Source organism: Copidosoma floridanum, unplaced genomic scaffold (genome assembly GCF_036245765.1).
Source record: "Copidosoma floridanum isolate Cflo_tuat_1 unplaced genomic scaffold, Cflo_Japanese_pri ptg000030l, whole genome shotgun sequence".
Taxonomy (NCBI): Eukaryota; Metazoa; Arthropoda; class Insecta; order Hymenoptera; family Encyrtidae; genus Copidosoma; species Copidosoma floridanum.
The window spans coordinates 27,083,231-27,107,091 of record NW_028321907.1 but is presented as its reverse complement, the minus strand read 5'-3'; the positions used below and the strand labels follow the sequence as shown (position 1 = coordinate 27,107,091).

General features: G+C 30.6%; 1 protein-coding gene across 1 annotated transcript in view; it reads right to left on the bottom strand.

Moving 5' to 3' along the window:
* The window catches only part of Cow (Proteoglycan Cow), a 912,191-nt gene that overhangs the window by 608,176 nt on the left and 280,154 nt on the right, over positions 1-23,861 (bottom strand). Inside the window, exon 4 of the mRNA XM_089596981.1 lies at positions 7,214-7,336. Within this exon, the coding sequence (XP_089453107.1) occupies positions 7,214-7,336 (123 nt within the window). The remainder of the gene's footprint in view (positions 1-7,213; positions 7,337-23,861) is intronic.

The following is a 23,861-nucleotide window of genomic DNA, read 5'->3' as shown; positions in this document are numbered from 1 at the left end:
ATTTTCCAATGATTTTTGCTATTTTCAACTTTATTACATTGCTTTATCTCTATAATGGTACTCGTAACATTTTGACTAGAAGTGACAACAAAATTTTATGAGATTTTTTTGCGTGCCAAACGTTTTTTTTACGTATTACTCTATCCCTTACATTAAAATTTATAATAAGGAGTATTTTAAGAAGTTTGTTTTTAAAATACAGGACTATCTGTAACTTTTTTACATTATTATACATTTCTGCTACATTTTTAAATAAACTTTATCTACTGTAAATATTATATCACCATTGAAACCAAAGTTATTGTTAGAAATATTTTTAGTGTTTTTCTACAATTGAAAACTTTTCATCGAAATAGCTTTGCCTATTCTAAACCTGTCAAACCTTCTGAAAAAATGTAGAGACAATAGAAAAAATATTTAAGAGATGAAAAAGCAGATGGACCTGAGGACTCCTGTCCTCTACTTAAAAATTATTCTATGCATGTAGTTCATAATTTTTTTTTAAGTGTAAGGTTCTTATTAAATATTATGTAAGAATGTTTAAGTTATCCAGCAATATGTGTAGTAAAGACGGAACGCCAAGCATACTTTCATCAGTGTGTACATAAAAAAAAATGTGCCACTGAATCTATGAAAAAAGTGAAGCTCTGAAAAAGTTTTTATAAAGAATCTATTTCTTTAATTTTATCATTTTTTTATACTTGAAAAAATTTATCACAATTTTGCTGTCTTGTTTAACATTCTTTCAGTCTAATATTCTCATATTTTTGTGCCGTCTGGGAACATCACGTTTACATATATTCCTGATTAAAAATTTAAACTAGGCAAGCTACTTGAAAAAAAGATAACAGACTTTTATGTGTCATTACTTCGATAAAGCGATACAGCATTCCCTTATGGTTTTACGTATGGTCTTACATAAGAGGTTTTGGATTGGTGATACCATATGTAACGCCATATGGGAAAACACATGAAGTTGCAATTTGAAAAAAAAGAAAAAATTGGTAATCTAGGAGTAACAGCAGAATACTATAATCTACTATACTTTTAAGTATTGAGTAGTTTTGTTATTTTTTGCATAAGGACATTGCCTTGTTAATGTAGGTTTTGGTAAATAACTACTTTACTAAAATTTTGAATGAAATACATGAGCATAGCATTATAATAACCTTATGAGTGATTCTTAAAAAGATCTTACCCATTTTATTATTTTAATCTGTGAAAAATATTATAACATGGGCCAATACGTTGCATGATAGCTCCTTCAATAGTTTTTTATCTGTCTTGTAGATTTCGCTTACATTTATTCTTTCCATCGTAAATTTTAATGCTGATTCGGCAGCCATCTCATAGGAGCTCATGTTAAACATGATTTTTCATCGTGTTTTTCCTCAATATTTGATATTATAACACATGCTTACAAAAGGTATAAATGGATTCGAAATAGTCTAATTTTTACTTTTTTTATTTTTATAAGATTCAGTTATCTTACTTATATATACAGCAAAGTCACTAAAACTGTTGTAATCGCTAACCACGAAAACTACTCAACCAATGTAGCTGAAATTTTGCATACCGATTCTTGACACTTCCTAGATGGTTTTAGTATAGTTTATATCTCGAAAAATTTAATAACAATAGCAATAAATAAGCTCAAAGTTTTGCAAAAATACGGCAGCTTTTAACATTAGTTCAGTAGAATCCGCTAGGTGGCGTCGACGTAAAATTGAAGCTACTTGCAACAAAATAAATAGATATAGTTATATAGGCCAGACCGCCTCGAAAAATTTTGCAGTCGTCTACCGGCAGTACATCAGACTGCATCGAGAATGTAGATGTTAGTCATGCGTATCCCGGTTACCGATGACGCTCTTCTTCAATAGGCAAGTGACCTAGGTCTACTTTCACCCTAAACCTTCAGGATTGACTAGTACCACCAATAAAAAAATTTTGTAATCGATAAAGTCTGCGGTGAAATAGCAGGAGACATGTGTAGCCAGAGTACAACCTGCTCCAGTCACTCAGAGAAATGTGGCCATTCCACCATCTGGCCTGTTGCCGTCAGAGAATGTTTTACTACAAATACGAGCCAGAAAAGACAGCCCTAAACAGTACGGGCAGCCATAACGGCTTCCTTCTTGGTGGTCGTCTCAACGGTATACCTACCAAGAAGGTATTCTGTAAGCCCACTTTCCTGACTAACGATGAGTGGTTGATTATCCGGGGAATGACCCAGAGACGAGATATTCTTTGGTCAGTGGCATACCTCCCTCCAACACGATCTCCATACACAGAAGACTTTAATGGTAAGAGTCAAGCTACCTGCAGCCAGCTCTTTATCATCAAGAATAATAATAAGGATAGCTGGAAGTTTCACCACTGGCCCTTTCAGGGCCATTATAAGTATCGTTCCCTACTTAACCATCAATCTTGTTGGTTCTTTCAAGGGCCACCTAAATTTAAACTACCTTGCCAACAAATATACTTTTACTACTATTTCTGGTAACGATTTGTTGACTAAAAGACTATGTTAACTAAAGACGGCCACTATTAAACCACATCAGTCTTTCATTGGCAGTCGTCACGAGGGGAGTTGTTCGTTGCAAGGCTGGGAACTCAAGTGACCGATGACCCTATAACACCCTCTCGGCTCTAAGCATTCAACCAGGAATCACCAATCTTTTTCAACGTCTGTGCTGGGTGAACCTAACAGTTATGAAGGAAAAAAACTTGAACTAACGGAATAGTCTCCAACGGGCAAGCATCACGAATCAATCTCCCTACCTTAGATCACCAAAACAACTGAGTCTGCACAAAAAAGAAGGAGCTTAAGACACCAACGTTTTTAACGTTATACTAGGAGACGTTGAGAAAGATCTCTACAACTAGCTCCAAAGCTTCTAACTTAATTTTTTTTTCAATTAGTGTAGGGCTACAACAGCAGACCAGAGAAGATAATCCTAAGGTACCCAGGCAGTCACGTTTGCTTGAAACTTCAGTCAAGAAAGAGTTTACTTAAGAAGCTCACCGGTCCTTTTCAGAACCATCGCACGACGAACTACTTTGCCAAAAAATATATAAGAACTTAACAAATTTGATAAAAAACAGCCTTTAGGATTCACAACAGTCTTAACCATACCAAAAGTTGCAAGAGGGTGAATATAAAGAAAAACGTTATGTGCATCTAATGAATAAAATTCTAGACGTCTATATTTTTTGGGAGTTGTAAGCTTTACTAGCAAAAAAAAAAGCCCTTTTCGTAGATTATACGGGAGAAACTGCCAATCGACGGCCCGTGAGGGCCAACGATTATTTTGTGGCATGAGGAATGCACTGTACTTTTAAGCACAATTATAGTTTTTTTTTACTTTTTACAGCTTAATAATTGACCAAATAAACTTTATGGACTTCGAACAAATATGTTTTTAATGAGAAGATTTTTGTTCTGAGAAGTGTCAGAAATAGATGTAAAATTTCTAACTAAAAACATTTCACATTACATGTCAAGACACTACGATGTTTTATTTAGTAAGCGTCAATTTAAAAAACAATATTTTTATTTTAAATAATGGAAAAATCATGTTATAATTTGCACTAAGTACATAATAATATAAATTATTTCTTTTAATTAAAGTATACGCTTGTACATCTGGTAAATCTGACCATTTTTTTAGAATAACCTTGTATAAGGCATCGTAGGATTTACCTTATTTTCTGGTCAAAATAACGGCAAATAATTGTGGTAGTTTTTACCACAGCCTTCGTAGTAAACGCTACTGTAAAATTTTCTCAGTGTAGTTATTTTTTATAAGTAACAATATCCTCAATTAGCAAAAAAATGCATAAGTATGTCGTGTTTTAAAAATTACAAGAATCAATGATGATAATCAAAGTGTTTTTAATGTTTATATTTTTAAAAATGATCAAAGTTCTATCCATCCATTACATAATTAATTATTTGATTTCTTTTATCAATAACTGTTTTCTTTGAATTTTGAAAATTTCTGAAAATTTAATGGAAAATTATTCTGTAAACTGTAAGTATGAAGGTGTGTATAACAACTATATATGTGTAGACAAACAAAAATGTCTAGGTAGGGCCGAGCTCTTCCCCGTAAAATTACGCCACTATCTAATGCAACGCATTTGCCACATAAGGACCAATGTATGCCAGCTAGGGCGCTTACGTAGAAAATTTCCGATCGGATTTTTCTGATATTTTACTGACTCATATGTTGTCTTGAAAATTTATACTTTACCTCTTTTATTTTCGAGTTGCTTGTCTAGTTTTACTGTTAAATTTTCGCACCGTTTGGTAATGCCAAGAGAAAGAAAGAAAAAGAGCATACGCGCTCTTGCTACCGTGTAATATACTCTCGCTGCCGAGAGAGCATGCGGTAGTGGTGGGACGAATAGAAACAAAGGGGGCAAGAAAAAGTACAAAGTTTTTCTTTATTTCTGTTATGTGAGAGCCCTTCATAATACACTTCGCTTAAAAAATACAAAACTTGTCAAAAAAATAATATGAGATTTTATCAAAATACTAATTATTTTTTTATAAAAATGCCAATTTTTGTAATGTATTAATTTAACTTTTCCTGCGTGGCTTTGACCTCTCTGTAAAAAAAAATAGTTTTTATATTATATCTTGTTTATATTTTAATGCGATAATTTTCTTTAATACATTTATACGTTTCTGGTAATTCAGAACGCACAAAATAGTGTGTCCGGTTGTGGCTGCGACTACTTCTTACACATTAATATTCAAAATATTTAATATTATTTACGTTAAAATTAGATAACTTTTTACAATATATTAAAAATACAAGAATACACTTGAGTTTTTACTTTATCATGTGTAATTAGTTTTAACCGGTTTTCAGATGTAACTGGCTTCAAAATTTCCCACGCAAAAATGTCCATGTGAAAAACAATCTCATCAATCTACATTAATATGCTCGAATGTCTAATAATAAGCTTCTTTGACCTTATCTAACGTTAATTAAACTAATAAATCTGTAGAAATCATAGATCTACGAAATGTAAGAGAGCCATACTTATCTTCTATTAAAAGCTGTAAGAATAGTAGTCTTAATAATCTGGTAAATAACATTTTTTATTTTTTATTAGGCACTGTTACGTAGCTTCAGTGAATTTGGACTATTTAGTAGGATTATTGCTATTTTAACTTTATGTTGGAGACTAGGTGTAGTGAAACCAATTGCATTGACTAAATTTTTTTAATTTTTGTAAATGGCAAACTGCATTATCAGTATTCACTACAACATCAATCAATTTATATTGTTTGATTTTTTTTGTGATGTGAGACCAAACATTATGATTAATTTCTAACATTTTGTATTCAGTAGTTTATAAAAGCTTACAGCCTACATTTTATTAAAAATTGAGTAAACAGAGCAAAACTATTGTTCTCACTTGCAAGATAAAAGTACTTATTTTCATCCACAAGGTGATAAAAAATTGTACACACACCAGAGAAGCAAGTTAAAAAGCCTCAAAATTGTCACTTTTGAATTTTGCTCTAAAAAATATACATGAAATCAAAAATACTCTTTACCCTGTATGCAAAGAACAATATCATATTATGAAAAAATACACAAGTACATAGTAAAGGATAATGTTTTTACTTGACTAAAGAAATCGTATGGTGGTTCTTCATTCAGAATAATAGAGAAATCGAAGAAGTTACTAAATAAAGAGACACAATAATTATTACTAGTAAGAAATATTAATAATTAAAGTATTCTGAATGCTAAGCTTTTAACAAAGAATTCGAATCTTCATTACAGCGTAAAATAACACGGCAAGATTGAAACTTGTGAACACAAAAGTAGTTGTCATACAGTATAAGAAAAAAATTAATTAAAATATTATTAAGTAAACATGTTACTTTTGTACATTTAATGTACTCTAATTAACATGTTGAGTGACGCATTAAAGATCTATTTATTATTACTAATAAAATTTAATAAAATTATTTCTGGATGCAGCTCCCTAATCGTACAAAACAGTAGGAATTGAACCACTTGCCCTATAGTGGTCTAAAGGCAAGCTGTTGTGTAAAACTATGTTACAGTTACCTTGTTAGTATTATAAAAACGTTTTTACTTAAGTTAAAATGAACTATTATAGCTAACGACACATAATAACTTACAATTTAATTTCTGTCAAAATTTGAAAATAATCGGCTTAGTAGTTTTTAAAATTTTTGGAAACATACAAACAAATGCTGTCTGCTTGCATGATAGTGAATCAATGTTATATTATATCTCTAATAATATTTTATGACTCGTGTAATAAGGTGATAAAATAAGATGTAATAAAAAAAAAAAAAAAAAAACTATTACTTTTCCCTAACGTTCTGAGTAATAATTAACTGTATTTGGTAGAAGCTAAATTTTTTTTTAGTCCCATATTTCGTCATTTTTTACATTAATATATTTAAAAACAAAACCTGTTTATAATTGATCGAGAAAACTAAAAAAAAAATGTAGGAAATACCTGTATTCAAAGAATCATTTTTAATAAAAATAAACTGTAATTACTAAAAAAGATTCTTAATATATTTTTTATTTCCAGCTTCTTTGGTGGTGCACAATACTGCTTCAAAAATAACAGTTTCATAGATGTTTTATGACAGAGTTAGGAAGAAACTTCAGCAATTGATACTTTTCGTGGGTGAATAACGACAAAATTTTATTTTTGCACTTGTTTAACGTTGGTTGGCCCTACACATTCTTTTTCGATTTTTTTCCTCTTCACATTAATTTGCAATGAGAGAAGTATGTTTTTTTATTTTTTTGAGAAAATTAAGCAATAAAAATATATTGTTAGAATGCATTTCACTATTAAAGAAAATATTTTTAGTATAATTTTGTACTTACTAACTTATTTTAAAAAATGGGTTTTTCTACATTTAAACTATCTTACCATCTGAACCAAATTAGAAAATATTACAAATATTATAAGAGAAAAGAAAGCAAAGCAACGATATAAGCAGTCCAGTTAACAAACAAATCAAGTAAAGAATTTACTCTAAAAATCTTAGTACTACTGACTACTGACATATTAATAGTATGATCATAGTAAATGTACATAGTGTATGCACTTAGGCTTTATTACGACGTTTCAAATAGTTACAGTATTGTTATAAGACAAATAAGAGTATTTCAATCTGTACCATAAAACTTACTTCCATTCATCATGATCTTCATCGTCATCTTCAGAGTCAAGGAATGCATCGTCAGCTTCTGCACTAACCAAAGTATCCGTCTGCATCTTACGCTGCTGAGTAGTTCTTGGAATTACAATGGATCTATAACAAAAAGTCAAATAACATTGAGAAGCAGAAGAGTTAAATAGTTATCGTCAATTACGGAACTATTGGTAGAATAATTGATTGACAAATCCATTTTAATCTACTTTGTTTAGGGGCTTCTCTTCTAAACTCGAAAGAATTAGGTTCCACTGAAACCTTAAAAAATGTTTATGTCCAAACAAAATACATTTACCAGCTAGACAGCGTTAAAAGGAAATACCAAAAAAAGAATAACAGAGTCAGTGTGTAAACAAGGCGTGATTTCTTACAAGAAGATTAAAAATATTCTCAGGAGAGGAGGGTAAAAGCCGTAAGCGAGAAAATTAATTTAGGATTTTTGTTCATATCAACGAACACGTTGGTCAACATGTAACGATAATCTCATCAAGCTTAAAAAGGAGATAAGACGTAGGAAGTATGACATCAAGCTGATAAAGGAAGCTTTTATGAAAGACTGTATTATTTGAATGCACTAGTCAAAGCTAATTGCTAACAAGAAGTAAAAAATAATAGAATGTTCAAAATCACAGCAATAGGGATAAAGTCCAACAATATTTGTTAAGGCGGTATTAAGCTCTAACATAAATGAGCCTATTTGTTTATCAGTGCTGATAACGTATGAGAAAACTTTAAAGGGAGACCAGTTAAAAGGAACAAAAAATATACATTCAGCAAAACATAGAATAAAAATTGGTGTCAAATAAGTTTTGGATAAAATAAGAAAACCAAGGATATCAAGATTGAACTTGTAGAGAATGCAAAAACAGTAAGTCAAAGGTAGGTTACAGGTCCTCCACTTTATCCACGGCCCCTTTAGAACCCCTCAATTCTTATAGTTATTTGCTTGTTCTCACGTAATTTATAGTTTCATAATATTTAAGAAAACTCCCCTCCCCTTCCTCTTGCTGCGTTGCAGCTTCCCTTTTTTTCCCCACAGCTCCTCTTGATACTTTCCATCCACCTTCCCCTTACTTAAATAATCTCTTTTAAATCCATTCCTTTCATCTCCAATAATCAAGATTTTAATTTATTAAGAGCTCAGAAGAATTGTAGAAACCATCGTACTGAATAAATTGAAACAATCAAGCTTTCAGAAAAGTACGGTACGTCGACATGTTCGTGTAAAACTGTCACAGCGTAACGTCACACCGTGATATTTCAAATGAGGTGACGTCACATTGTGATAGTCTTCCACACATACGTTAATGTATTAGTCCGGTAGCTGAAGCATCAAAAAATAGCCAATAAGGAACAAATCGGAGATAGCGTCCAAACTTTGCAGATCGCTTCGTATTATGGTCTGTAAACATGAAAAAATAGTTTTGTCCAACCAAACCACGGGCTTCAATTGTTATTAAACAATTAGTAAAAATTTACCATTTTTTTTTTAGTTTTTCTCATATAACTTTTTTTGTGGCTGTCAGATTGCAAAAATAGCTAAAGTATTTTGTTCGTTATTTAATTATCTACCAATCTGTGTAAATTAGATCATTGGAAGACTTTTTTTCGCGAAGTTATATTGCAAAAAAGTGCAAAAATCGTCGTTATAAATTGTCATTTTAAAACATCCATAAGTTTTATAATAGTTGATGAAAATGCTTTGAAATTTGGTATTTGATAGCTCTTATAGAGATCTTAAGCCATGCTCAAGGCTTTTCTTGTATTATGAAAAATAACGTTAATAAACTATAATTAATTAAAAAATTCATTTGATTGTTCTGATCGTTAAAATTGAGCTAGACTGAAACTTCAAAATGTATTTTATTCAGAATACAAAGGACTTCAATATTGTAAAAAAAAATTTTTTTTTTTTAATTTTTACCCCGATTTTTTACAAAATTTAATTTTGCAATATTAACAAATTAACATTACTCGATCATTTTTTATTGTGGAGAAGTAAAACTAGTTCCATCTAAGAGTGTATATTTTTACACAAATTAACAAAAAAAAATTTTTACGATACGATGTTTTTAACTATAGTTATTAAGAATTTAGTGTTTTTTGCAATTGTTTAATTTCTATCGGTTTTTTCAATTTAAAAAAAATATTATAGTATCTACATAGCATCTGTTGTTGTTATATATGACTTACAGATTTTTTAACAAATAATTGACAGTTAGAAAAAATTACTTATTTATACAGTTTTACGTGCGATAACGGCCTGTGTACGGCGGATTGCATATTTCAGGCGTTTCCATACCTGTTCAAAAAATCATATTATTTGATCTTTTACTTTTATTATTGTTTTGTAATAACTAAAAATACATAAACATACATTTTTATACAAAATTTATTATGTGAATGCAAGAAAATACGATGTACATGATATTTGTTGCATAAATTTTTTATAAAATACTATTTTTTATATTTTACGTTTTTTTGTTACTGGTGTGTAATCACTATCACTCTCGGTGTCATCTTCTATTTCGGCGAACAAGATGTCATCAGAATCGTCTTCTAATACTAATTCACTCATCTGGATTTGAATTTGCTCATGCTCTACGTTCTGAGTACTGTATATGTCGTTATCATCTTCATCTTCACTGAGAGACACTATTCTGTCTTCCATGTGAGCACAATTTTTACCTTCACAGTAAAATGCTTTTCCTAATTATAAAGTATTAGAAGACGATTCTGATGACATCTTGTTCGCCGAAATAGCAGATGACACCGAGAGGGATAGTGATCACACACCAGTAAAAAAAAAAACGTAAAATATAAGAAATAGTATTTTATAAAAAATTTATGCAACAAATATCATGTACATCGTATTTTCTTGCATTCACATAATAAATTTTGTATAAAAATGTATGTTTATGTATTTTTAGTTATTACAAAATAATAATAAAAGTAAAAGATCAAATAATATGATTTTTTGAACAGGTATGGAAACGCCTGAAATATGCAATCCGCCGTACACAGGCCGTTATCGCACGTAAAACTGTATAAATAAGTAATTTTTTCTAACTGTCAATTATTTGTCAAAAAATCTGTAAGTCATATATAACAACAACAGATGATATGTAGATACTATAATATTTTTTTTAAATCGAAAAAACCGATAGAAATTAAACAATTGCAAAAAACACTAAATTATTAATAACTATAGTTAAAAACATCATATCGTAAAAATTTTTTTTTGTAAATTTGTGTAAAAATATACACTATTAGATGGAACTAGTTCTACTTCTCCACAATAAGAAATAATCGAGTAATAATAATTTGTTAATATTGCAAAATTAAATTTTGTAAAAATCGGGGTAAAAATTGAAAAAAAAAAATTTTTTTTCACAATATTGAAGTCCTTTGTATTCTGAATAAAATACATTTTGAAGTTTCAGTCTAGCTCAATTTTAACGATCAGGACAATCAAATGAATTTTTTTATTAATTATAGTTTATTTACGTTATTTTTCATAATACAAGAAAAGCCTTGAGCATGGCTTAAGATCTCTATAAGAGCTATCGAATACCAAATTTTGAAGCACTTTCATCAAACATTATAAAACTTATGGATGTTTCAAAATGACAATTTATAACGACGATTTTTGCACTTTTTTGCAATATAACTTCGCGAAAAAAAGTCTTCCAATGATCTAATTTACACAGATTGGTAGATAATTAAATAACGAACAAAATATCTTCAGCTATTTTTGCTATCCGACAGCCACAAAAAAAGTTATATGAGAAAAACTAAGAAAAAAAATGGTAAATTTTTACTAATTGTTTAATAACAATTGAAGCCCGTGGTTTGGTTGGACAAAACTATTTTTTCATGTTTACAGACCATAATACAAAGCGATCTGCAAAGTTTGGACGCTATCTCCGATTTGTTCCTTATTGATTGCTTCAGCTACCGGACTATATCTACCTATATTATACAGAGAATTAGGGGGGTCATTCCAAACATGATTTTTTTTGGTTTTTTTAATGGGTTAAAGAAATTTTTTTTACTACTTTAATAACAAGCTTATAATTCTAGCTGATTTCTTAGGTTGTAACTGAAATTTATTTGAGAAATCAGGACAATTGTCGAATATGTGATTACTTTACTGTTCAATATTAGGAAATTTTTATTTCTCAAATATAAATTATGTTGATACCAGCTCCATTACAACATTCACATAGTAAATTAATCAAAAGATCGAGAGTAGTAAAATAAAAAAGTTTTTCAGTATGCTTGACACAGAAAAAAGTAAATATTTATTACATTATATAGGTATTTCTATAGCATACAAAAAATTTGTAGTTGACTTCTGGTGACTTTCAAAAATCATAAATTTTTTTTTTAAAGCACCAAATAAAACTTTTCAAAAGCCCCAACTTAAAAACTACAAAAGAGCCAAACGGGACCTTTCAAAAACATCAAAGGAAAAATATCAGATGAAACAAAACCATTAACCGCTGATATTGAAAACCATTTATTTTGTATAAATAGTGATACATCTAGATACATATACAAGACTAGTATCAGTAAATAACAGTCATAGTTTATTACGGTGTTTGTTGAACGTGCCGTTCTGCTCCCAATTGTTTCCATCATTTCTTGAGGTTTTGTGCATAAGCACACGATCAGTAAGAGCTAATTTAGGAGTGAGAATAAAAACTCCAAAGTCAGGTGTTAGTTTGAGCAACGTTTCGTTGGTCTTAACGCCAACCTCATCAGGCTCACTTTATTAACAGAAAAAACACAACAAATTTCATAAATTACATTGCAGGGCCAATGTTTACAAATATCTACATTAATGCAATATTAATTATAAGTAAGTAGTCACGAATAAAATAGTAATATAAATAATTTTAAAATTGAACAATTACTCACGTCTATATCGTTAAGACGATCGTTACAGACTGTTGGGCGCCTCGAATGAATAACGTAAATGTCAAACATGTATTTATTTACGCATATACATATAAACAGTAAATGTACGTTTCTTACGAATGTAGATAACAGCAGTACATCACTACATTGTATTATTTAGAAAGATTACTTATAAAATCTTTATATATGTTATTGAGAAATAAGGTATCTTCTTTCTTATTAATAGTGTGCTTAGTAAAGTGTATGTATAGCATTTCAGATATTAATCTTTTTTGTTTATTAGGTTCACGGTCTAGAATCTTTGTTTGAGAAAAATTAAAATTATGGTTGAATTTTTTCATGTGTGAAGCGACAACAAGTTCATCTTTCTTGGTACTTTTATGTTCATACAGGCGTTTTTTTCAATGCTCTCTTTGTTTCACCTACATATGATGCAGAGCAAGAATCACATGCAAAATGATACACAACATTGGTTTGATCGAGCTTATCAATCTTGTCTTTTCCAAGAATGATAACGCTGTCCAATTTATTTTGAATAATAGGGTAAATTTGTATATTTAATTTTTTCAAAATTTTTGAACAAAATTTAAAGAATAATGGGTTATATGGAATAGAAATTTTTATTTTATCACGTAGATTGTCATTTAGTAGGTTGTTATTATCATTATTAGTATTTTTTATTTGGTGAAGTCTTTTCTTGATATGTTTTTGTATGAAAAGTTCAGTATAATCATTATCACGTAAAATTTTTTTTGCCATGAGAATATTCTTCCTGTGGTATAATTTATCAGACAAAAGAATAGCTCGATCAACCAAACTGTATGAACTGTATGAACATAAAAGTACCAAGAAAGATGAACTTGTTGTCGCTTCACACATGAAAAAATTCAACCATAATTTTAATTTTTCTCAAACAAAGATTCTAGACCGTGAACCTAATAAACAAAAAAGATTAATATCTGAAATGCTATACATACACTTTAGTAAGCACACTATTAATGAGAAAGAAGATACCTTATTTCTCAATAACATATATAAAGATTTTATAAGTAATCTTTCTAAATAATACAATGTAGTGATGTACTGCTGTTATCTACATTCGTAAGAAACGTACATTTACTGTTTATATGTATATGCGTAAATAAATACATGTTTGACATTTACGTTATTCATTCGAGGCGCCCAACAGTCTGTAACGATCGTCTTAACGATATAGACGTGAGTAATTGTTCAATTTTAAAATTATTTATATTACTATTTTATTCGTGACTACTTACTTATAACTAATATTGCATTAATGTAGATATTTGTAAACATTGGCCCTGCAATGTAATTTATGAAATTTGTTGTGTTTTTTCTGTTAATAAAGTGAGCCTGATGAGGTTGGCGTTAAGACCAACGAAACGTTGCTCAAACTAACACCTGACTTTGGAGTTTTTATTCTCACTCCTAAATTAGCTCTTACTGATCGTGTGCTTATGCACAAAACCTCAAGAAATAACAGTCATAGTTTGATTATATATTGATTTGAAGCTTATTTGGAAGCTAACTTTAGAAAGATGCTTTTACTTACTAGGAAACATACTTTTATGCTTCTTGACATGATTTTGCAATCAATGTATCTTTTGCAAACGAGCTATGTAATTTTGATGGTCTTTTAAAGTGTGTATTATTTGCAAGACACATTGATTTGTATTTAATCTTGTAGCACATCCACAGATAGTTCATCGCCAAATAATTTTTTTTTCCGTGGTATTAAAACCCACTTTTCTGTACTCATGATTTTCGTGAATAAGACAAGTATTTTCTTTGTTAGTCATGGTTACAATATAAGCAGACATTACGAGTGCAAAATCTACAAAACGAAGCTTGCTCAAAAACTAAAAAATGAAAATCACGTAGTACATTCAACGACTACGAAGTTTATGATTATATTAAATATGTCTGTTTAACTTAATTCCCGTATTATTAAGAAAAAACTACATGTGACAGTTGAATGAATTCTTATAACGAATGTGTATTTTATTATTTTAGAAAAATACATTACACATGTCCTTTTTTTTATTTTATTGTGTATACAAGTCTTCTTGTTTAGTAGTCTGTTATGGATACCAAAAAATAAAAAATGATTGTTGTTGCAAAAGTGAAATACTGTTGTCACACGAAAATTGATATAAAAAATTAATAAAGCAATCGTCAAATGATATGATTCCCGATAACCTAGAGCGCTTACTTGTCCGCACCTTCGTTTACTTATATTACAAACAAAATATCAAACGGCCAATCCCCGATAATCCAGAGTGCTTATTTGTCCGCACTATTATTTATCTATTACAAGAACGAAATCTCAAGCAACCAATCCCTAATGACCCAGTGTACTTACTTGTCCACACTTTTGTTTATTTGTATGATAAATGCAATCTCAAGCGGCTTATCCCCAATGACCCAGAGCGCTTTCTTATCCGCACTTTTGTTTCTTTATATAATAAATAAAATCTCAAGCGGAATATCCCTAATGATCCAGAGCAATTACTTGTCTGCACATCCGTTTATTTATATAGTAAACGAAATTACAGGCGGCCTATCCCCAATGTGTTGGCTTTTTATGCGTGCACGCTCCCCTGTCCTTAATAATTCGTAAATAAATGAATACATAAATGTATTTAAATAAGGAAAAAAAAAATAAAAATAAGAAAAATAAAAAATAAGTCTTTGAGTCTTTAACTCACGATATTGGAGTCCAAAACAATCAATGCTCCTAACTAACCTAGCGTACTTAACGATGTCTGCCAGCAAAAACTTACATAAGCTTATAGTATGTACCGTAGTTTAACTTCTACTTAAGTATGTTTTTGTTATTTTTATTTTAATAACTAGGTCATTGGGAATTGGCCGCTTGTGATGTCGTTTATTATATAAGTATACGAAAGTGCGGACAAGTAAGCACTCTGGGTCATTGGGGATTGGATTTTTGGAATTTTGTTTATTTAATAAATAAACAATTAATAAACAAACAAAAGTGCGAGGACATAAACGCACTGGGTTATCGGGGATTGTGTATTTGGGTTTGATGTATTCGTGCTCTGAGCGCTATATTTTTAAGTTTTCGACGTTCGAACGACGCACAGAGGTTCAGCCAATCAGAGGTTGGCTGCGCACAAATGTGCGCAAGGTCTCAGCACGATCTCGGCATACTGCCTGTACCCCCTTCTCTTACATCTACTTAAATTGCCGATTTCTGATGATAATTCATAAACCCTTGAACCTTTTGTATGACCATTCAACTTTTTTCTATACAACCCCTTTATTGTAGATTCATGTACATAGTGGTGGCAGTAGTAGGAGTAAAAGAATTTTTTTAGGTTAAAAGATAATCCTTATATACCTTCCTATATTACAAAATAATATGAAAGAGTAACTCCACACACACACCTCTACACCCCCTGACGCCCCATCGGCGCCAACTAAACAAGGTAAAGTTCTATCAGTTTTTACACAATTTTTTAGTTTAATTTTTGTTTAGCCACCCCTTTAACTCCCCTTAGCTCCCCCACTCAACTTTTAAAAGCCCTCACCCCCACTCCACATTCAGTACCTCCCCGTAATAAGATTAGATTTCATCAGTCACTACGTAATTGTTTGTTAGGTTCAATTTTTGTTTAGCCTTTCTTCAACCCCCTTGATCCTCTCACCCCCCCCCCCGCTGGATCTTAGAAAGCCCCCTCAGCCCCCCTCCAAACCTCTCATAGCCTCTTCTGTGACTTAGGTGAAATTCTATTGGTTTTATCTCATTTTTATTGGGTTGACTACTTGTTTTGACCTCCTTTAATCCACGTCATCTATCTCCTTTTTATTAAAACATGTCAAATATTTTCATAATGCTTATCATTTTGCCGTCAACTTAGATAATACGCAACGTACAGTAGAAAAAATTATCATGAAATAAAAACCTTACATTATTTTAAAAACTTGGTGCACATAATATTTTAATACATACGTATCATGTTCTAGTTTAATGTCTATTTATTACAGATATTGTTTTTTGGAATCAATCAGTAACCTAACAAAATTTTTTCAATTAAAGATATTTAATAAAACTTATTACTGTATATACAATTTATATTATCGCATAGTAAAACAGGTTAATTTTGTTTTTAATGAAAATAAACAATATTCCATACTTTTGCATATCTAAAATGGTCAAATCTTTTTATCTTTTTTAGATTAGGTAACATCAAAAAATTTTTTATAAACAATATTTTCTATTTCTAAATTTTCATCGCGTTCTGTTTAAACGTGGATTCTATTTTAATTTTAGCATCTCAAGAACGCAACGTAGAGTTGACCATACGGAAACAGTGGCTTTTTAAAATCTAATCAAATATTATTAAAACTTTGAAGTTGAGATTCATTTACAGTCATGGAAAACGCTAAAATTAGAGGAAATTGTTTTCTGTATGCAAAAAAAGGTAACGGCGGTAAATATTCTGTATTAATTCTGAATTTTTTTGGTATAAAACTCTTTTTCTAAATCTTTCTCCAGTCATAATGTTTGGTTTAATATTGTATTTGAGTAATTTTTAATATTGTACCGTTACATAAGTCATCAACTTTACTTCAATTTCAAATTAGCATAACAATTGCTCTTATTTATAAATAAAGCTCATGCAGAGGTGAGGCTTCACCAACATGACTAAAAAATTTATTTGAAAAACTTAGTATCAGATTCATCAACACCCTTGTAACTAGCATAATCTATGGTGTAATACGTTACCATTTTTTCTTTTTACATACTTTAAAATTTTATTGTTCAAATAGTAAGTAACCTAGTAATAAGCCACGTGAGGATAACGTTATTTACAAAAATCTTAATATCTTTACTAAAAACATCGAAACAAAGATTAGTTGTTTTTCATTTGTTTGGCACTTGCAATGATTCAGTTCTTACTTCTCCTATATCCAATGATGTTTTAAAAAAATGCTTTGTCAATGAAACAAATACTAATATTAGGTTATGAAATATGGAATAGTGACCAAAGGTATAAGAATATGATACTTTCTTATAAAATTATGCTTCCATTACTATTTTTTTAAAAATAGAGGAATTTTTTTTTAGATTCAATTTCCAGTAACAAACTATTTATATTTTTTAAGCCTACTGGTAAACGAAACGTTCTATGACTATTCATTCTCTTTGGAAGTAGTATTTATCTATATTAGTCCATCCCATGGATAAAATTTTTTTCCATGAGAAATGAAATAATAAATTAACTTTTTATAAAGAAATATTTTTCCTGAACCTTCTGGGTCATCAATCAAAAACATTTTTTTTAATCACACATAATTTTAAAAATTGTAATTTGATCCTTATTTAATTTATCACCTATTGAACAAAATATTAGAGGTCAAAAAATAATTTATTCTATGGTACTGTCATCTTGTATATTAACTTTTCTTAGTGTGCGTGAATTGAAATTTTCATATGATTTGTCTTCGTATCGTAAAATTTCATTCAGGGGTAAAAGTGCACGATTTTGATCACACCAAATCTTCCATGCAATAATTTTTATTTTCTTGGATATTTCTTAAAACTAGAAGACCAGGTGAAAAATTTTCGCAACTGATGTGGTAACATAACAATACTAGCTTTTATAAAAACGTCATCTATTTGATAACTGTGTTCGATTAAGCCCATAGCTATTGCAGCATCCTTGAACTTAGAGTATGTTGTCTTATTGAATGTTCTTACATCCTAACATAATATTGCTCCATATACTTTTTTAAGTACCGATTTAAAAAAGCTTTTCATGATCTTTAGGAGATACTACGTTCAATCTTTCTATTGGTGTATCCAATTTTACATTTTTTCATTTTTGCCAAATTTTAGGTAAGTTACTAAAAATATAATACTTTGCACTGAAAAAAATGGATAAACTGTCTCCTCAACTTTACTACAAATAGTGGCCCCCAGTTGTTAGTACTTTCGCTTACCTTAGTTTGGCGAACTGTTCGTCTAAAGTGGGTGAGCAGTTTCACCAAGAGCTAAGAACGAAGAGCTTATTTGAGTAGACTTTTAGTGCTGCTGCTTGTCTGCTTTGGGTAAACAATTCATCTAACTAAGTTAAGCAAGTGCACTATTCACCGAGGGTGCTGCTTACAGTAAGGGAATGTTAATTTATCGTATGAATTCCGTAAAATCATTAACTTCGCTTCTAACCATGTTATTAGTGTTGTTGACCGTTTTTCTATAGTATTTTTAAATAATTTTTTTTTAAGTAAGTTTTTGTTCATTTTCTAAATAAATGACCAAATAAAATACCTTACGACTCTAAAATTTTATCTGTAACTTCTTCATTCTCATCAACAACATTCTTTATCCCTACAAATGTTTCATTATTACCTAAGGGAGTGTAGTCATACATGTACTCAATACTTTGTATAAAATTACAGTATTTGTTATAAGTATGGCATTAATGTTTTATCAACAAAAATTAATTATATGACACAGACATTTAATCATCAACTAAAATTTTTTGTTTTTTCTTTGTTCTATAAAAAAAATTTTTGCAAATGTAATTTTTTGGCTTGCACTTAGGATAATCGTTTTTTTAATGCTGTTGAATCAGTAAAAGGTTCAAGAAAATTTTTTATTTATTTTTTGTTTGTTGTAGTTAACCAAGATCTTTCATTATTAGAAGAACTGTGGAGCATTTTTTAAATAATTGATTCTGTGCATTTTTTGTTTTTTGACGTAAACTCAGCAGATATTGTGTAATCTATGTCTTTAGGTAGTATTATGTTATTATTAAGATGTAATGTTATGAGCAAATATGTATGAGGTAGTCTGAGTTTTTGAAAATGTATTGTGTGAACATAAGCTAACACTTTACCAAAAACTTTGTTACACGTTAAATTGTCTAACATTGATTGTAGTAACTTAATAACCACGACTTTCTAATTTTTATTACTTGTTTTAATATTCTCATCTGTACTTAAGATCAGGGCTATTTAGAATCTCATACTGTGACGATGATGTGAAGTAGAGAGAACAATTGGGACTTTTTTTTCTAGGAACAGTATACAATTTATAAAATGATAAAAAATTGTTTCTAAATTTTATCTTCTTAGATACTTTCTGAGATAAGAAACTAGGTAAGAAATTGTGTTCTAAATGCATTACAAGGTATTTAAATTTTTAGACTTCACCACTATTTCAAACAGATTATTGTACTTTTTTACCCTTTAAAGTAAAACTTAAAAAATAAAGTATTTAACTAATATTCAAAAATTTGGGGGTTGACGTGGGGAGTACGCAGGAGGGTAGAGCCTCACTAGTGCGTGTGTATGTGTGTTTGTGTGTACGTGTGTACATAGGATAAGAAGATCAATATTTCTGAATGAAATTGTCAAATAAATGAATACCAAGAAAGCATGCCAAAAATGGTTGTATTTGAGAGTTTTACATCACATTTTTTTTCTAATGTGGAGGCACACGGTGCGTTATAATTTTTTTAAACACAGCTGTACAATTATTAGGAAATATAACCTTCAACTTATGCGCAACTTTCACTAAGAAATCGAATAGACATGTTCTAATTTGTTAAAGAACAAAAATTGGTTCTTACACTTTGATAACGCCCTGGCTCATTCACCGTTAAATCTGTGCAAATTGTTAGTCAAAAACTATAAAGTAATGCTGATTTAGTCACAGTATTTTTTAGACCTGACCCATTGAAACTCTTCTTCTTTCCAGAATTCCTTAATCCTAATCAAGAGGCCCATAAAAGGACAATGCCACGCCACAATTGAGGAAATACTTACATCGTTAGAAGAGAAACTAAATAAGATCACAAAAATAATTTTTTTAAGTAATTTAAAAACTGAAAAATATTTTGGCATAAACATTTTATAATTGTGGATGCAGAATGTTTTTCTTACTTTTTAATCTTTTGTAAAAACAATTCTTATACATTATTTCAAGTATGATTTCTGGCATTATCAAATGTTGTTATTTGCTTATTTATGTATTCATTACAATTATTCTCAAAACTTTTGAAAATAAAGTATCTTGGACTCTCTTTTGTTGTTTTTCTCAATAATAACATCTATTTGTTTTATTTAAATAGTTAACAACCGAAAAATTGTAATAACCAGTCAAAGTCAATCTTATCTGCATCAAAGCTAATGTTATAATAGTTTTATTAGTATCCAATGGCTTATGCAAATTACACAAGGTGACACAGCTCCACTTGTATACATGTAAATTTAATGTATTCAACATACACATACTGAGCTACTGATGTGACTCGTAACTTACGCTAGTCGTTACCGCAGATATATAAACCGTCATCACCACTCTTGCCTTGTTCTGTCCACGTATTCTAGTCTGTAGTCAGTCAGCTATAAGCGCTTTGCAATAATCTGTTAAAATATTAAGTTGCTATTACAAACTTTAAAAACCTAAGCTAGCATCATTCTTGATTCAAGTAACCAACATTTTAATATTTTTTTAATTTAAATGTTGAGTATTGCTATTTATGATTGATGTTAGTATTAAAATTGAAGTTATTCTTCTGCATCAAATTGTGTCCAATTTTTCAGTTTTTTAACATCACTTTCATTCATCTAAAGTTTTAAGGTAATACAAAATGACTGTGGTAAGAGTAAAGACTATTTTAATTTTGGAACAAGAAATAAGTTTATTTTGTTTTGCCAGAAAGCCAGCACATCGCTTAATACTTGGAACTGGTAAAACAGTTCACGAAGTATGCTTGCAGGAATCTGCCCTTGATTGGTTTTCTGCTTAATTTAAATATAGTGCTGTAGAGAAACTGAGAGTTATTGGGAGACATCTTCCCTGGATAAATATGGAGAATAGGGCTGTAAATCGGTTCATGTCCATTTTTTTGGACGGTCATCGGACTTTCTGCTTTGTTTGGTTTAATGGGTCTTTCTTGGAATTTGCGTAAAACACAAATTCTTTTGAATAATGACAATCTAGAGTCGATTATAAATTTTTAACTTAATTTTATTGTACTGGTTGCTCAAAAATTAGGAAGATAGCATTGAAAAAAGAAAAATTTAATAACACATAGAAACGTTAAGTCAGTACTATGAAAACTCAAACCAGTCGTAAACTCAATCTTGAAAAAGAGAAAATGCGAGTCAAGCAAAGATTGGACATGCAAATGTATTTATTCCGGAAAAACTAAGAGGAAAAAAATAAATTAAGCTTTTACAAAATCAACAATGAATTAATGAATAACAAAATACCATCTAGCTTTTAAAATTTAATTTACTGGTTGCTAATAATAAGGCCATTGCGCTAAGTGGTTCTAAAGGCCAATAAGTTTTTTATAAATTACAATTTCCATAAGAAATTACAATTAACAAAAATATGAATGGATCCAAAATAGTATAAATATTACATATGCAACTAGATGCGTAAGGAATAAAAACGGTAGATGTAAGGATCCCTAATATATTAAAACAATAAAATATAGCAAGAATTTTACTGCTCTATTGACTGCATCTACGTAACGAAGTTAACAAATTGTTCAGTATAATCATACAAGGGATCACGGTACACAAAAAAACTACTTAATATGACCAATTTACAAATCACAAAAAAAATGCAACGAAAATATCTTTGCTGAATTTGTCTAAACGGAGGATAGAAGTATACAGTGTAAAATGAATGAACAATGAACTTATTGTAAGTCATAAATGAAAACGTAACTCGTGGCTCAAGAAAGAAACTCCAGAGAAAAGAATCTAAAAAAAGAAAAAACAACGACCGATACAAAACAAGTGAGGTTGAACAATAATTAAAAATAAATTTTCTGGAATTAAGACTGTGTACGTGAGTAAGTGTTGAAGTATACGTATCAGTACGTGCTCGTACGTACCTCCAAAACTCCTAAATCAGCAAACGTCACACAGTCTGTGAAGCGGATTTTTCTGTGCTTGACCTACAGCATGCTGAGTTCTTCGAAGATGGTTAAGATGATGATGATATTTAGGTTAAAAAAAAAAATTAAACAAAACCCAAAAAGTTATAACCCAAATAATAATGTGCGTGATGATGACGAAAACAGTGAGAAAGCCAATACTATGAGTAAATACCAACCAAATACAGATACTCAAGACCACAGTTAACAACTGGAGACCACTTTGTACAAACATATAGTTTGTAACTGACCTAGCACGTTTACCGAAGAAATAGCAAGACTGCCCCCTTCGTCCTTGGTTGCGCAAAAAAATTTAAAGAGTAAGAGGGAATAATGCAAGGCAGTTCAGAGAGGGAGAGACGTAAAGACGCTCGATGAAGTGAGAAAAAGATAGATACAATTATGGTGTGTATGACAGATGAATAGAGTACAATCAGGGAAAGAAAGAAACGTCTACCTAGTGAGAGAAGAAAGAAAAGGACAAAGAACGAGAACCAGAGAAAGCAAGAAAGTGTACCAACTGAAATAAAAAAAGAGAAAGGATAAAGGGAAAAAACAAATTTATCGGTGCTGCTACGTGTGAATAAAAGATGTAGCAAATTAACGGTGAGTTTGATGTGCTGCCACCTTAGACATGGTACAAAGTTGATTCTCCAACACTTAAAAGGTGGCTGGCCGTGGACCATCAATTTTCATCATTTTTTGATAAACAAAAAATTTTCATTTATAATTATGAAAACCAGCTTATATGAGAAAAATTCGCATACCCATTTAAATCGTATGATAAAGTTTTATTTACGTTAAAATATCAATTTATGAATCTGTTTCAAGTTTGAATTTAATTACTAAGAACATAAATTTAAATATCAATCTTGAAGTATGTAAGGAGTGGAAAAGTGAAGCTCAAAACTAAAAAAATAAATAAATAATTCAAATAATTCTTAAAAAAATGTGATTCAATATTTGCTAAAAATAATTGAATATCAATACAATTAAAAGTCTTAAAGCAACAATAAAATTAACTTAAAACAAATACATTTCAAAGAAGCCATATGAATGCTGTATTTTTAATAAGTTGAAAATGTATACACAAATATAAGAACATTAAATGCAGAAGTTTTGAAAGAGTCACATAGTGGTTACGCCTTGCAAGATGAAAACGTGAATTAAAATCCCCACTTTCCTTGAATTCCCATTGTCCTAGAATCCCCATTGTCCTAGAATCCCCACTATCCTAGAATTCCCACTGTCCTTAAATCCCCATAGGGGTTTACTGCCCAGTGGCCGCAACGCTACTGCGTTGAAAGTGCTACTGCGTTGAGTCCCATTACCCTACTACCTCTTTTGCTTTACTGCGCACGTTACTACGCAATTAGGGGTTCCTACGGGCACTCGAATACCTCCACTCATTTATGCGCACATTACTGCGCACATTAGGTGCTGTTGACGCACAGCAGTTCTACTGCTGCTCTTAAGTGTTCAACTATTTGCTCTCGCCTGCTATCTTCGTACTGCCATTAAGTGAGTGCGTTTTGTACTGATGCTAGTGCCGTCAATGTCAGTCTCATGTGTTGACCTCCTGCTGCCATTAAGTGTGTGCATTGTGGTTGTACTGCTGCTAGTGCCATTGATGCTACTCTTGGGTATCATTGACGTTGATCTTACGTATAAACCTTGTGCTGCCATTAAGTGTGTGCATGGTGGTTGTACACTGTAGCTGGTGCCATCAATGCCGCTCACAGGTATCATCG